At 40.9% G+C, this 13,432-nt stretch overlaps 1 protein-coding gene across 1 annotated transcript in view; it reads right to left on the bottom strand.

Annotated features, from left to right (window-relative positions):
- prtga (protogenin homolog a (Gallus gallus)) overlaps positions 1–13,432 on the bottom strand; it is a 31,090-nt gene continuing 17,658 nt past the window's right edge. The window contains exons 11-19 of the mRNA XM_047362458.1: positions 8,923–9,018; positions 8,654–8,840; positions 7,950–8,077; positions 7,669–7,839; positions 4,932–5,111; positions 4,716–4,839; positions 4,483–4,621; positions 4,221–4,334; positions 1–3,600 (exon numbers count right to left, since the gene is read on the bottom strand). Coding sequence (XP_047218414.1) covers positions 3,208–3,600; positions 4,221–4,334; positions 4,483–4,621; positions 4,716–4,839; positions 4,932–5,111; positions 7,669–7,839; positions 7,950–8,077; positions 8,654–8,840; positions 8,923–9,018 — 1,532 coding nt within the window. The 3' untranslated portion in view covers positions 1–3,207. The remainder of the gene's footprint in view (positions 3,601–4,220; positions 4,335–4,482; positions 4,622–4,715; positions 4,840–4,931; positions 5,112–7,668; positions 7,840–7,949; positions 8,078–8,653; positions 8,841–8,922; positions 9,019–13,432) is intronic.

Below are 13,432 nucleotides of genomic sequence, written 5' to 3'. Positions count from 1 at the left end.
GAGATTTTTGTAATTTTATTTAAACTGAGAATCAGACTTTTTCATAATAAGGAAATTGTCTAAAATCTTCTTTCTAAACAAATTTGAAAAGAAACATATTGCAGGTAATTTTTATGACAAACATATAACAAAATGGTAACAGAGAATATCAAATAACATACTAATTACAAAAAGGTACATTCGATTCCAAAGCTTGAGACCTGTCTTTTTTTTATTTGAGGGGAAGTAGCTGTGGGTCCCCCTGAGTGAGACTTTAAATGACCCACAGCGCTCCACCGCTCAGAACAGGGAGAAGAGGGAGCGGGTCAGGTCCACTCTGTGTTTTCTCCCTTTAAATTCACATCCTCGGACAGGAACATAATTCCAACATAACACCTTTAATGAGACGAAGAGCAGCAAACCTTCTCCAGCAAAAACAAAAATAAAACAGAATAAACATCTGAGGTAGCACTTGTTCACCTGCATTAGCTTTTAAACACCCAACTATGAACCAGGAGGATTTCAGTGGTTTTAAAAGCAGGAAGTTATCTTTGTATCTGCATAACACTTTCTTTACAGAGATATTTGGTTGAAAAAAATACTTGTTTTCAGATCCAGGATTGGGTGTTTTAAGCCTCATAAACACATGAAATACAAAGACAATGTAGTTACAACTGAAATAATCTGTCTTTGTTTAACTTTGTGGAACAATAGCAACATCTTATCCTTATTTTAAAAGAATAAAACATTATTATTCAGAAATAAAGCAAGTTTACAGGTTGCTCTCTTCCAGAAAAATACATAATAAAGATATAAACTGAGCATTAAAACACTGATAATATCATTTGACACAAAGATAGGATGTTTATAACTGAATTTGGGCTGATATGCAGCGGTGAGGATTAGGAAATAAAATCTTTGGTTCATACTGTTTGCCTTTTAAAAGAAATGGAAATTGATTGTGTCACTTCTCATCTCATATGATTGGATCCTCTGCAGCGTCCTCTGATTAAAAACACAGACGCATGACAAAGTTTGTACACCCACCGTGTCTACATTACCTTTAGCCACAAAATAACTCCTATTATTGTTTTGTGACCTCTTAAAAAATATGCATCAATAAAATATGGTCAATAAACCTGAATATAATCACTTACTTAAACATTTAGTCATTTTAATAAAAGTATTCTCTCTCTTATTCTGTAAAGGAGACACAATTAGTGGGTGTACATTTACATGCAACTGCACTGTTGCAATACCAACCTCTAATCAATATAATGTATTAATCTCCTAATATCACCTACATCTGTTTGCAACAGCTTATGAGGAACTCTGCAGAAGGAAAATTTGGTCAGTGTGCATAATCTTGATTATTAATAGTCACTCCATGAAGCTGGACACTTCCCCAGAGTTTTAACCCACAACGCTCAGGACTCTTCGTCGCGGGCCAAGGCCACTAATGTGCAAGGCTTAGTTCAAGGAGCAGCACCTCAACTGACCTCTGAAGCCACCATTCCTCTTTGGTCTATTTTGATTATTTCTCTGTTCTCCAAAAGATCAGTTGAGAGGCTAAAATAAACTCAAATAAACTGGCAAACAACTCTTTGGGTATTAGCTTCACAGTCACCGCTGCATATTCGCCTCTCATAATAAACTACGTGGCAGACAAGTGCTAATCTTCACCTACTCTACCAGAAAAAAACAAACTACAAAGTAACTACAAAGTGTACTCCTCTGAAGTACAATATCTTCTAAGAAAAATAGATTCTTTAGAGGTAAATCATTTTATGGTGTTCATTCTTCACTTCAGTCTGATTAAACACTTTCCACCGCTATCACTACAATCATTCTGCATGTGTCGCATCCTTAGTGGAGCTGCTCCCTCACTCGGACCAGGGACGCCTCCCACGTTAAGGCCATTTATAAAGCTTTTCTATTAGGTTATGCCGTTGCAAGCACTTCTGGTGTGAACGTTCACACAAATCAAATGAACATGGGAGCCTGTGAAAACAGACACGGCAGGAGGGACGGGGACAGGGGATCTAACGTCTGAGCCGCGTGCTCACAACGTCAGAGGTACATTCATTACATTCTCGGCTTTTTCTGTTAAGGTAATAAAACATTAAAACAGTTTAGTACTGAGAAGATACCCTGTCAATCCACCATGTAATACTACACGGCTTTTCAAACGTACTAAACCTTGTTCCCTGAGTTTAGGAGAAGAAGACGACAATAAAAGCAACTCTTAAACGAGGTAGTATAAAACGCGAGTAACAAGGGCAACTGCATACTTCCCCCAACCCATTACTCAATAACGGACAAATAGTAAACACAAATATTATTAATACTGGCTCAGTACTTCAGCAACATCGGAGGGGTTAGATAACAAGGTGGGTTGTGTAGTTTAAAGCCTTCATTTTCACACAGCAGGTGGGGCAAGAGGGGGAAGCTGCAGCGCCCTTATCCGCTAAATCAACAACACAAACAGACAAAATAAAGGCGATGACCAACGGGAAAACAGTCAGGAAGTACTAGTGATGCAGCTGAAGTAGCTCATCGCACAACAGAAGTAGTTGTTAAATATTTAGTGTACGGTTTGGCCGTAGACAAACCGAGGTAGATAATCAGCAAAAAGGACTCAAACTTCCCTTCTGCTCCAGTGATAAACTCTCATAAATAATCTCAGAAATGCCTGTTTTTGGACATTTAAGACAATCTTTTAACATTCATGGTGGGTGAGATTTTTGTTCCAAAATATACACAAAAATAAAAAGAAAACGTTCTCAGACAGAAGGGTAAAAAAAAATCACTTTCATACTGTCTTTGTTGGCTTTCTGTTCAAAGCGTAAAGAAGCGCCGAGATGATAAAAATGCTTCGATTTGCTTCTTTACTATGGTTTCTCAAACTGACACAACTCTCACACACACAGTCAGATCTTGTGATAATTTCAGCAGCCATCTTTGATAAATTGATCCTAGCAGAGTGTAAAAGTAACTAAATCTCACACTGAGGCAGAAATATGCACTGCCACTCATCAGTGGAGCCTCCAGGAGTACTGGGTTGATGTTTTTACCTTCGTGTAAGCTGACTATCTACAAGCTTTTAGTTCATTATTACCAAAGGATCCAGATGTGGTAAAATGTGTACATCTACTTTTTACCTGGATGAAAAACACTCCCTTACTTCATGAAACACACGCACACCTACACTCAAACTCTCACACACGGCTACACACTAAGTCCACTCTGCGAACTTCTCTGGGCTTCCTGATGGCTGCAGCCAGCATCGACAGACTCCTTTAACTTAAGGTCAGAGGGATTCCTCTCCAACAGCTCGCTCTGCTCCCCAGCAGAACCGCTGCAGTCCAGGTCTCCACCGTCCTCGTCCGTCAGGGATGGGGGGCGGCTGTTGGGACCTGAGTTGGTCAGCTCCGTCTCGTCATGAGAGAAGCGCCCTGAGTCGCCTGTTTCGTGGCTGCCCTCGCTGTTGGAGGACCCTTCAGTGTCACCAGGGTGCCCCAGCAGGTCCTGCAGTGTGGTGGAGTGGTTTGGAGAAAGCTCCTCTTCGTAGGTCAACACGGTGGCTCCCGGCAGGTAAGAAAGTGTGGCGTTTCTCTCGTTCTGCAGCACAGAGAAAGTTTTGTCTAACATGATGAAAGAGACAACGTTCCCTCTTCACTGTAAATAGTCCTAACTTGGAAAATCGGAAACCAAATTGTCGTGAATTTCCAACAACCCCACCTATAAAGTTGTTTAATTTACAAGCATATACTAAATGCTTAAGGCTCAGAGAAAGGGAGTACAGAAGATCGAAAAGGCAACTTAAATCTTAAGAATGTGAAAGGAAATGAAAGGAAAATAAAATAACACACAGTCCCAGTCGATTTCCAACCCCAGGACCTTTGCTGCATGTCGTCACCCCTTCTCTCTCTCTCTCCATTTCCTGTCTGATTACTCTAAATAAAGGCCACCTTTATTTAGAGTAATCACCTTCAAACCCTCACCCCAAAACAGGGATTGCAAGAGGAGCACAGCCTGTGCACCAGCCACGGCTGTCCTGGACATTCGTATGTGGAGAAACATTTTTGTTCGGGACCTTCACGAGTTGTTTGTACTTGGAAAGATTTGTACTCAGATATTTAGAGGTTCCACGGTGCGAATAAAAAGTGTTGGAGATTTGCCTTTCTTGTAAATCTGCTGACAACAATTTAATGAGATAAACGTGTCATTTTTAACCTTACCTGCACAATTATCCTGTCCTGTTTCACGTCACTTCTAAAGAAAGACCATTTCTTCTTCTTGTCAGTGTTGGGCTGAACACGGCCGTTAGAATTTATGATAAGATTGGTTCCACCCTACAATGAAGAAACAGCTTTTTATTCTATCTTGAATGAGGATGTTACATTTGCCCTGATAATACAAAAGAAACCAAGACTTTCGTAAGCAACCTGTGATTGTACAGCTGACTTAATGCGTCTGAAATCTTTCAGCGGACGGTTTTACCTTCGCATCAACAAAATGACCTCGAATCATCATCGGCACAGTCACTTCAGCATCCTGCGCTTCTCCCTCAGGTCCTACGTGTATTGCAGCTGCAGCAGATAAACCTTCGTCTTCTCTGTAAGTTTTCACCGCTAGTTTCCTGCAGAAGGATAAACAAAAAGCGTGACACTTCAGGAAGGTAGAAAAACATAAATAAATGAGTGTATGTCACAGGATTCAGAGACACCTAGTACCTGTTTTTGCCTCTGCAGACAATGATGAAAGCACAGATAATGATGCAGGTGAGAGCGATGCAGACTCCCACACTGATACCAGTCATTGACTTCTGGTCCAGATGGTAGAAGCCATCAGAAAAACCTGCGATGAGTTACAACATGAAGCAGAACTATGTAACGGCCCCATCTGGTTTCTAAAAACAGCCTCCTACAATAAACTAACATTAGACTGACCTGTGGAGTGTGTGGAGCCACGAGAGAGTCCAATATCATGACCAGGGGAGAGACCTGCTCGTACTGTCAGCTCCACCACGTTAGAAAATGGTCCATCACCCATGGCGTTGGATGCAGAAACTTTTACCAAGTAAACCTGGCCTGGACTGAGGTTCTCCAGCAGCGCCATGGCGATGCTCCCTGTGGATAGACTTAACTTTGTAAATAAACTGTTGAAAAATCATACGTTTTCTTTTTTTGCCCCTATTTACTTCCATAATGAAGTATAAGAAGGACTTTTTTAAGCCTATGTGCTATTCACTTTGGTCATGTGAAAAAGAAGAAAACAGAGAAATTGTTCAAAACACTTGTTTTTAGTTAATTTAGTTTAATACTCTCTCTGTCAAAGTGCATCCAGGGAATAAAACATGCCAAATATAAATGTAAGATATTAAGTTTTAGATATTTTCCATGGCCGGTCTCAGCGAATAACTTAAAGCAATTAAACTTAACTAAACTGACACACATTATTGTGTTTTATAGATAAGAAATGAACATTAAAAGAACAATACATTTTTTTTTACTTCAAAAACAAAAAGCAAACAGATACATAAAAAAATTAACTATAACATTAATGGCTATGTTGGGGTAACCAACATCTGTGATGCAGCAAAAGACAATCCTCACAGGAAGACCATTTGAGGGAAAAAGCTGGAGGTCAGGGGGATCAGAGCTGTCCACATTCCCTAAACTGGTACCACCCTGCTTGCTCACCACCAGGGTCCCTGCAGGGACTTCAGGGAGGTGGAAACTCAGTCCGGCACAAGAGGGGGGCTGGGATGAAGGGGGCTTTGTGAACAGCTTTTCTTTTGACCTCTTTGCCAGTGGCAGAGGGGGTCGTTGTGTGTCCTTCTTGTGTGTTTCCTGGGGTCATCTACTCTTAAACACACATCTGCTGCAGAACACACCGGACAGCAGTTTTATATTACTAAACTGTGAAACTTTGACTAATTTATCTCTCTGTACATGCAGCAATAATGTATGACTTCATGTTTTGTGTATTCTGAAATGATCTTAATCCCTCTGATGACAAATCAGTTATCAAGTGAGTTGTGGTCAAAATATTAGGAATCAATTAAGTTCAAATAGAAGCAAACAAAGCAAATTAAAGCCTTTCCTCCTAGTCAAACATAAAATGGTTGTTTAAAAATTAAATGGGGAGCTCAGCCAGTCTGATATATTTTTGAGGTAACAGGCAGGATTAAGTATTCAATCTACTAAATATCCATTCAGTGTCTTACAAAAATATTCATTTTTATTTCTTGAACCTTTTCGCCTTTTGTTTGTTACAACCACAGCATTGGATGGATTTCTTCAGGATTTTAGATGCAAGATGCACCAACAGAAAGTAGTTCAGAACTGTGAAGTGGAAGGAAAATAATACATGGTTACACACGTTCACAAGCCAAAATCTGAGAAAATGTGGTATTTGTATTCTACCAGGACATAGGCATCCACCTAAACTGACAGGCTGGGAGGGTGGAGTATGATTCAAAGAAGCACGCGAGAGGCCCACAGCAACTCTGGAAGAGCTGTAGAAATCTAGAGCTCAGGTGGGAGAATCTGTTGCCAGGCCAGTTTGTGCACGCCACAAATCTGGTGTTTTCAACTTTCCTTTAATTTCCTTATCAATATTTTTTTATTATCATCATCTTTTTAATTATTCATTTTTTATTCTTTTTACTTATGGAATTACCTTTATGCCACTGCAATTTACTTTTCCTTTTATGTCTCTTTTTCTTTTTTTTCCATGTACAGCACTTTGAATTGTCTTGCTACTGAAATGTGCTATATCAATAAAATTGCCTTGCCTATTCAGATGTAATAAAGGATAATGGAGTCCTCTGCAGTTCATTGAGGTTTCCAGGCTATGTGAGAGTGACAAGAAGAAAGCCACTGTTGAAAGAAAGGAAAGGTGTAGAAGAAGGTTTTCTGGTCAGATGAGACCAAAGATGAACTTTTTGGCCTAAATGCAAAATGGTATGAGTGACGGAAGAGTAACGCAGCATATTCCCATGAACAAGCAATCATGTGTGAAGCATGGTGAGGGCAGCATCATGCTGCCGGAATGGTATTCTTCAACAGGGATATGGACATTAATCAGAGTAGTTAAGAAGATGGATGGAAGTAAAAACAGGGCAAATCCTGGGAGTAAATCTGTTAAAGACTGCAAAAGACTTGAGACTGGGGTGGAAGTTTATCTTCCAGCAGGACATCGACCCAAAACACGCAGCCAGAGCTGAAATGGTATGGTTTAGATCAAAGCACATGCAAGTGTTACAATGGCCCAGTCAAAGTCCGGACCTCAATCCAATTTATAATCTGTCGTAGGACTTAAACGTTTATGTTGATCCAGTCTGACTGCAGTGAAGTTGAGCGATGCTGCAAAGGAGAATGGACAAATGTTTCAATCTATAGATGCGTAAAGCTAGTGGAGACATGTCGCAAAAGGTTTGCAGGTGCAACTGCAGGAAAAGGTGGGTCTACAGAGCAGAAAATACTGAAAACCATGTATCCCCCTTTTGTCCAACTTCACAATTATGTGCTATTTTGTGTTGTCCAATCACATGAAAACCCAGTAAATACATTGAGGATTTTGGTTGTAATATGACAAAATGTGAAAGGTTCAATGGGTGTGAATATTTTTGCAAGGCACTGTACACCATGTACATACATCTCCATTCATTGTCCTCCTTACCTTCTCTTTGCAGCACTTGCCATTTACCAGCAATCCAGGCATTTCGTGAGGCGTACAGTATAGTGTAGTGTGTTACAACTACATTTGGTTCTTCTGGGAGTTTCCATGAAACGAGCGCTGTGTCCTCCTCAATCAGGGTCACTTTGATGTTGGAAGGAGGTAATGTGGGAGCTGAGAGGTAATGGAGAAAAGAACAAACTCAAAATGTGCACTATTATTAGTAGCTGAAAAAGCAAGGTGAGCCATTTTAGCTTCAAATAGTAGTTAAATGGCAAGCTTACCTTCAGGGAAAGTGGTTTGATACACCACAGGGCTCCAGGGGCTGGAGAGCTGGTCAATATGAAGGCGCACAGCAAATTCATACTTTGTGTTCGGCTCCAGATCACGCACAAGAAGCCTCTGTTCACCTCTGCAGAAAGAATACGGAAAAGGTCAGAAAAAACACCCCCACCAAAACAACTCAATCAAGTGCCTGGCTCAATTGATTTTGAGGTAAAAGAGAGATAAAAAGTTGTAGTTGTAGGGTAAATGATTTTCAGCTAGATGCAAGTTTAGGCCACCACTGATTTTATTCAGTTTATATGAGCTGGGCCAGCTTGTTTAATAATGTCCAGGAGATGGTGGTGTGGAGCTGTGCAGAAGGTGCAGGAACAGAATCAACACATGTAAACTTCTCTACAGAAGTGTGCATGTGTTGTAAATGTAAAACAAATCGTCTAAATTGAGACTAAATAGTTCATCAGAGGCTCAAAGTACTGTTAGGGCACATAAAACGGTGCTCAGGAAAGAGCCGGACTGCTGAAACACACCACTATACAGCTGGCAAATAATCTGAAAATGTGTTAAATAAATATATATTCAGATGTTCTAGAAACTCCTTTCTGAAAATTAAAGAAATAAAACAAAGAATAAAGAGCTTTGACAAATTTGTTTAATCGGGATGATTGATGGTTTAAATGACAGGGTGTCACGTGATCGTTCTTACGTCTGCAGGTAGAGGACCAGCGAGGCGTTCTGCAGTCCTACAGGGTTGCAGCGGACCGTGTAGTTTACTGCATGGCTGGAGGTGAAGGCTGGCCGGCCCCAGTACAGAAAAACAGCTGAGGTACTGTTGGACCTGGCCTGCACATTGTGAGGAGGTGGTGGAGGCGGCACAAGGCGGTCTCGGACAGCTAACGGAGACGAGAGACATTGCAATTTATTTTAGTTTTTCTACTTTGGCTTAAAAGAAAAACCAGTGGATATCTTACTTACAGACACATCCAGGGGTGCTGATGGTCTGGTCTGCTTGGTAACCATCTCCAACAGCACTGTAAGCCAGAAGCTTCACATGATACTTCTTTCTTGGGTCTAAATTGAGAAAAGGTTACAACATTTAGTCTTGAGTTTGTATGACATCACCCTGCTATCATTGTAATTTATTCAAAACTAGCCACAGCACTGTGCCAGATTCCTACAGCTACTAACAAACAGGAAGGCTGGAGTGTGTGGGTGTGTGGCCAGAGGGGTTTTCTGGTTTGGTGGGAAAGAAAGGTGACCATGTGTGGCAGATTCTGGGGGATGAGAGTCCTGTGGTCAGTTTTAACCCCACTAAGGGGAGCAGAACAGAGGAGCTCCACTATCCATCACCCTGTCAGCCTGGGTCTTTTGATAGCAAATGACAAAGGCCTTTCTCTGGCTCCGGTCAGGGCCGCCAGTCAGTGGCCACTTCGACTCAGGTTCTGAATTTGGGGGTCAAACAGAGAGGCAAACTCCCCTGGGAGGGACGCTGCAGACGGTCAGCAGCAGTTGTGACCTCAGTGACCATGAAGACCCACTCCTCAACAATAGCCATCTGACCAAATGAACCTTTTACATCTCAACCAATGACCAAGCTTGAATTTAAATGCTGCATACTATTTTTAATTTCTAATTTTAAGATTAGGACTCAAAATGTATTTCACACAGTTAGTTAAAGGTTTTTAAAATTTTAAGACACAAAAAACATAAAAAGACAAATGATCTGACAGGCTAGACACATATTTATCGAATATTTTATGTCTAGTAGAAGACAAACACATATAAGAAAGGGCATAAGAAAAGAGGGAGACCACAGGAGGATGAGCTTGTTTCCATGGAGGCTGCAAACTTTAGACCAGGGGTGGAGCTGAGCTGCTCGCACCCCCGAGAAGTTTTACTGGAGCCACACCAGGGCCAGCAGGTCAGGTTGAGATAAAACCAAAGAATCCAGGGAGGTGGGAGTGATATATGAGATGAGACTCTTTTTCTTCAAGAATCCTACGTTGCCGCAGTTAGTTACAAAGCTACTAAAAGGCAATGGATTCATTTTTTACCTTCTGAATGAAATGGCTGGTTTTTGTGAGCATTTGAAATGCTGAAAATGTCAAAGCTGAGCAGAAAGGTGATCTAAAACCGCCTCACTTAAAACTAAACTCAGAGATTTTGTACTGCCTGTCCTAAACTTCCAGAGTTGCCGAAACAGGAGCAGGCATTTAGAGCGCACCTCTTCCCAGCTCTACAAATACAATGGGCCTGCCGTAATTATGCGCAAGAGGAGCTCTGAGAGGGGGGAAGTTTGACATCTGGGCCATGACCTTTGACATGGAATCTGGGCAAGCTAAATCCTGCAAAAGGAGGGGATACACATCTCACTCTGAAAAGGGGGGGAGGTCCAGAAGAGGAAGTGAGTGGAAAAATAGGGAATCTAACAAAGTCATAATTACATTGCTGCTTAGAAAGGGAAGTAACAGCATCCTGATAAGAGACAGCTCAGTCAATAAGTGTGTTATCATGGATTACTGGTATAAAACCACAACAATATGATGTGACTACATACAAAGCTGCATCCTAATGTTTCAGTAAAGATATAAAACACTCATGATGTTTTCTTGCCAGCCACAAAATTGACCAAAACTGAGTACTAATTTATCAAACACGTTTAAGAAAAGCGGTTTTATCTAAAAACACTAATATAACTCAGAAAAGAAATAAACAAAACATACATTCACCTTTAAATTTGGCAAAACCCTAAAGAATATGTAAAGAAAATACATTTTCAAATGTCTTATGTATATCCTACATGTCTGCAGAGTTTTGTTTTTGTGCCGTAACAAAATAGTTTCTGAACTGAAAACTGAAAGAAATTATTTGCTGTTATTTCAGTTTCTAACTTTATGTTCTCTCTCTTTTCTCTTCCTAGAAGCTACATCTGGCCTGACTCTGTGTCTACCTGTGTCACCTTTCTGGAGAGGGGCTGCTGGCAACAACTTAATGCTCACCCTCTACCGATGATCCACATAGCCCTGTCTTTTAGTGTTTAACCCTTTCTCTCTCCTAGACATGGCTACTGACTGAGCTTCTACTGTGACTAACTCTATGTCCTCTCTTTCAGACTCTAACCTTGAAAACTGGCTCAGAGTTTATCTGCTCTTTCTTTCTAGGTGAAACGACTAAAGGAGGTACATCCATTAACATTTACTTTTCCTTCCCATAGAAAGTACTCCTGGATCAGTGCTTCTTTGTTCTCTTTGTGTGTCTCTGCTCTGTTCTCTCAAACCCCCAGTCGGTCGTGGCAGATGGCCGCTCACACTGAGCCTGGTTCTGCTGGAGGTTTCTTCCTGTTAAAAGGGAGTTTTTCCTCTCCACTGTCGCTACATGCATGCTCAGTATGAGGGATTGCTGCAAAGTTAACGCCAGTGACTGTCCACTGTCTCTACATGCTCATCCGGGAGGAGTGAATGCTGCACGTCACTGACTGGATGCAATCTGCTGGGTTTCCTTAGACAGAAAAACGTTTTATCCAATTTGAATAAATAACTGACTCTTACTTCACTGTTCAATTGTTAGGATTAATTGGAATGTATGTACCTGACTTTTGTGAAGCGCCTTGAGAAGACGTGTTGTGAATTGGCGCTATATAAATAAAACTGAATTGAATTGAACAAAAACATTCAGCCATCCATCGCTGTGTTGGTATTAAGGAACATATTTGAGCCATTTGCAGTTCCCTCCTTCATCTTTCCCTTTTTTTACAGCTGAAACTCAATTTCTGTTGGCCCCTGAAGTTTTGTTCTGTTGCGAAAAGCCCTGAATGGGGGCCGTAAATGTCAAGTCCTGCATGAACCCCCACACCACAGCATCTATCATCCTCCCCACGGCGTCCTCTCTATTGGCCTCGCTCGCACAAATCAGCTCATAGACACATATAACCGCTGCTTAAGCACGAAACAGCCTTTTAAAATCAGTGCTTTTGATGTGTTTCTTTTCTCCACACCAAACGTGTTTCTGTGCATCTTTAACCAGAGTGAGGCAGGATGCAGCATGGTGTGGCATAAATCTACAGGTGTACACACAGCGATGCCTGGTGCCGACAGGTATGACAGTTATTTAGGCCTCTGCAATAAATGCAGGTTTATCTTTTGGGTCAAGCAGCATACACATGTGAGAAAGGGTCAAATCACTGGGCCATTTATACCCAGCTGGAGCCTCTCCAACACATTCCTGCCTCTCAGGGTGGGCTTTTCATCACTGGGATTTTCATAAGTGATAACTGTACATGGCTGCAGCTTAGAACGGGCTCCTGTGTACATGTAGCTGCTGAATCAGCAGAATCCAATGCTGCCGCAACCTTTAAAAGTTCAGACATCAATGCTGTTGGCAGAAGAAAGACTGTGTTTTACACAAAGTAGATTATAGGAAATGTCATTGACAGAGCAAGCAGATTTAATTTGAAGTGATCACCTGCTGAAAACGATCCACCTCAGACCTCAGGCTACTTACAGCAGACTGCAAAGCTTCACAGCCAGATGACTGAAGCTAAAAGGTCCACAGTGTAGTTTATAGAGGAATAAGTCCAACATAAATCAAGATAGGAGTGCTACATGAATAGAAAAAAAACATGCTGGTAAATATTTGTCACTCATCTCTTTAGATCGATATTATTATTATTTAGCTTCATTAATTGATTTTCATTTTATTTTACCTGCTTTTAACAATACGAAATTATTTCTACTTTATTATAATGAGAACGTCATCTGCCTCGTCATTTGTAACGTTGACAGAAACAGCTAGTTGCTGGAAAAGAGACTTGGAGATTGAGCTTAACTCAAAGGTTTGGTTTAATTTCTTTGTAAAAGTCAATAAAATACACACGTGTGTAAAGTGCAAAAATTAAATAGGACGTTTTTACCACTATATGGAAATGTTGGAAGAACACCACTGAATGTCCAAATTTCCATAATTTTCCTTACTTTAAGCACAATAATGTGGAAACTTTCCAGCTTTTTTTCTGAGAACAATGTTTTCATATTTGAAATGTATGCCAGTCACTTCTAGATTATTTTCCAAATGATTTAGCCAATTTACCACAAAAAGGGCATCCACATTTTTGTCTTCTCTAAATAAAATAATGTTATCGCGTTCTCAACATTTACATCTTGTTGCGCTAAAGGTTTTTATGATCCCTTTTGAAACCTTTCATAACTAGATCTTGCATAAACCTTCCTCAATGGAAACTTCTAGTCTCAGCGTCGCAGCTCGGAGGAGCAAGAGGGAGTCGTCAGACCTGCCCATTGTTTGGGCATCAACTCCGTTGGTCAGGGGATGCATTTCCTTTAGGTACTGGCTAATAAATCCTCTTTGTGGCTCTGGAAGCCAAACACAATGAGACTCTTTGATCTCTGTGGTCCTCGAGCTGCACTGCTCTAAGCAGTCATAAAACAGGTGATAAATCAGCCTCCACTGAACAGCTTTCTTCTTTTTAACA

Source organism: Girardinichthys multiradiatus, chromosome 4 (assembly GCF_021462225.1).
Source record: "Girardinichthys multiradiatus isolate DD_20200921_A chromosome 4, DD_fGirMul_XY1, whole genome shotgun sequence".
Classification (NCBI taxonomy): Eukaryota; Metazoa; Chordata; class Actinopteri; order Cyprinodontiformes; family Goodeidae; genus Girardinichthys; species Girardinichthys multiradiatus.
Note: the sequence above shows the minus strand (reverse complement) of the source record. Positions and strands in the feature narration are given on the sequence as shown.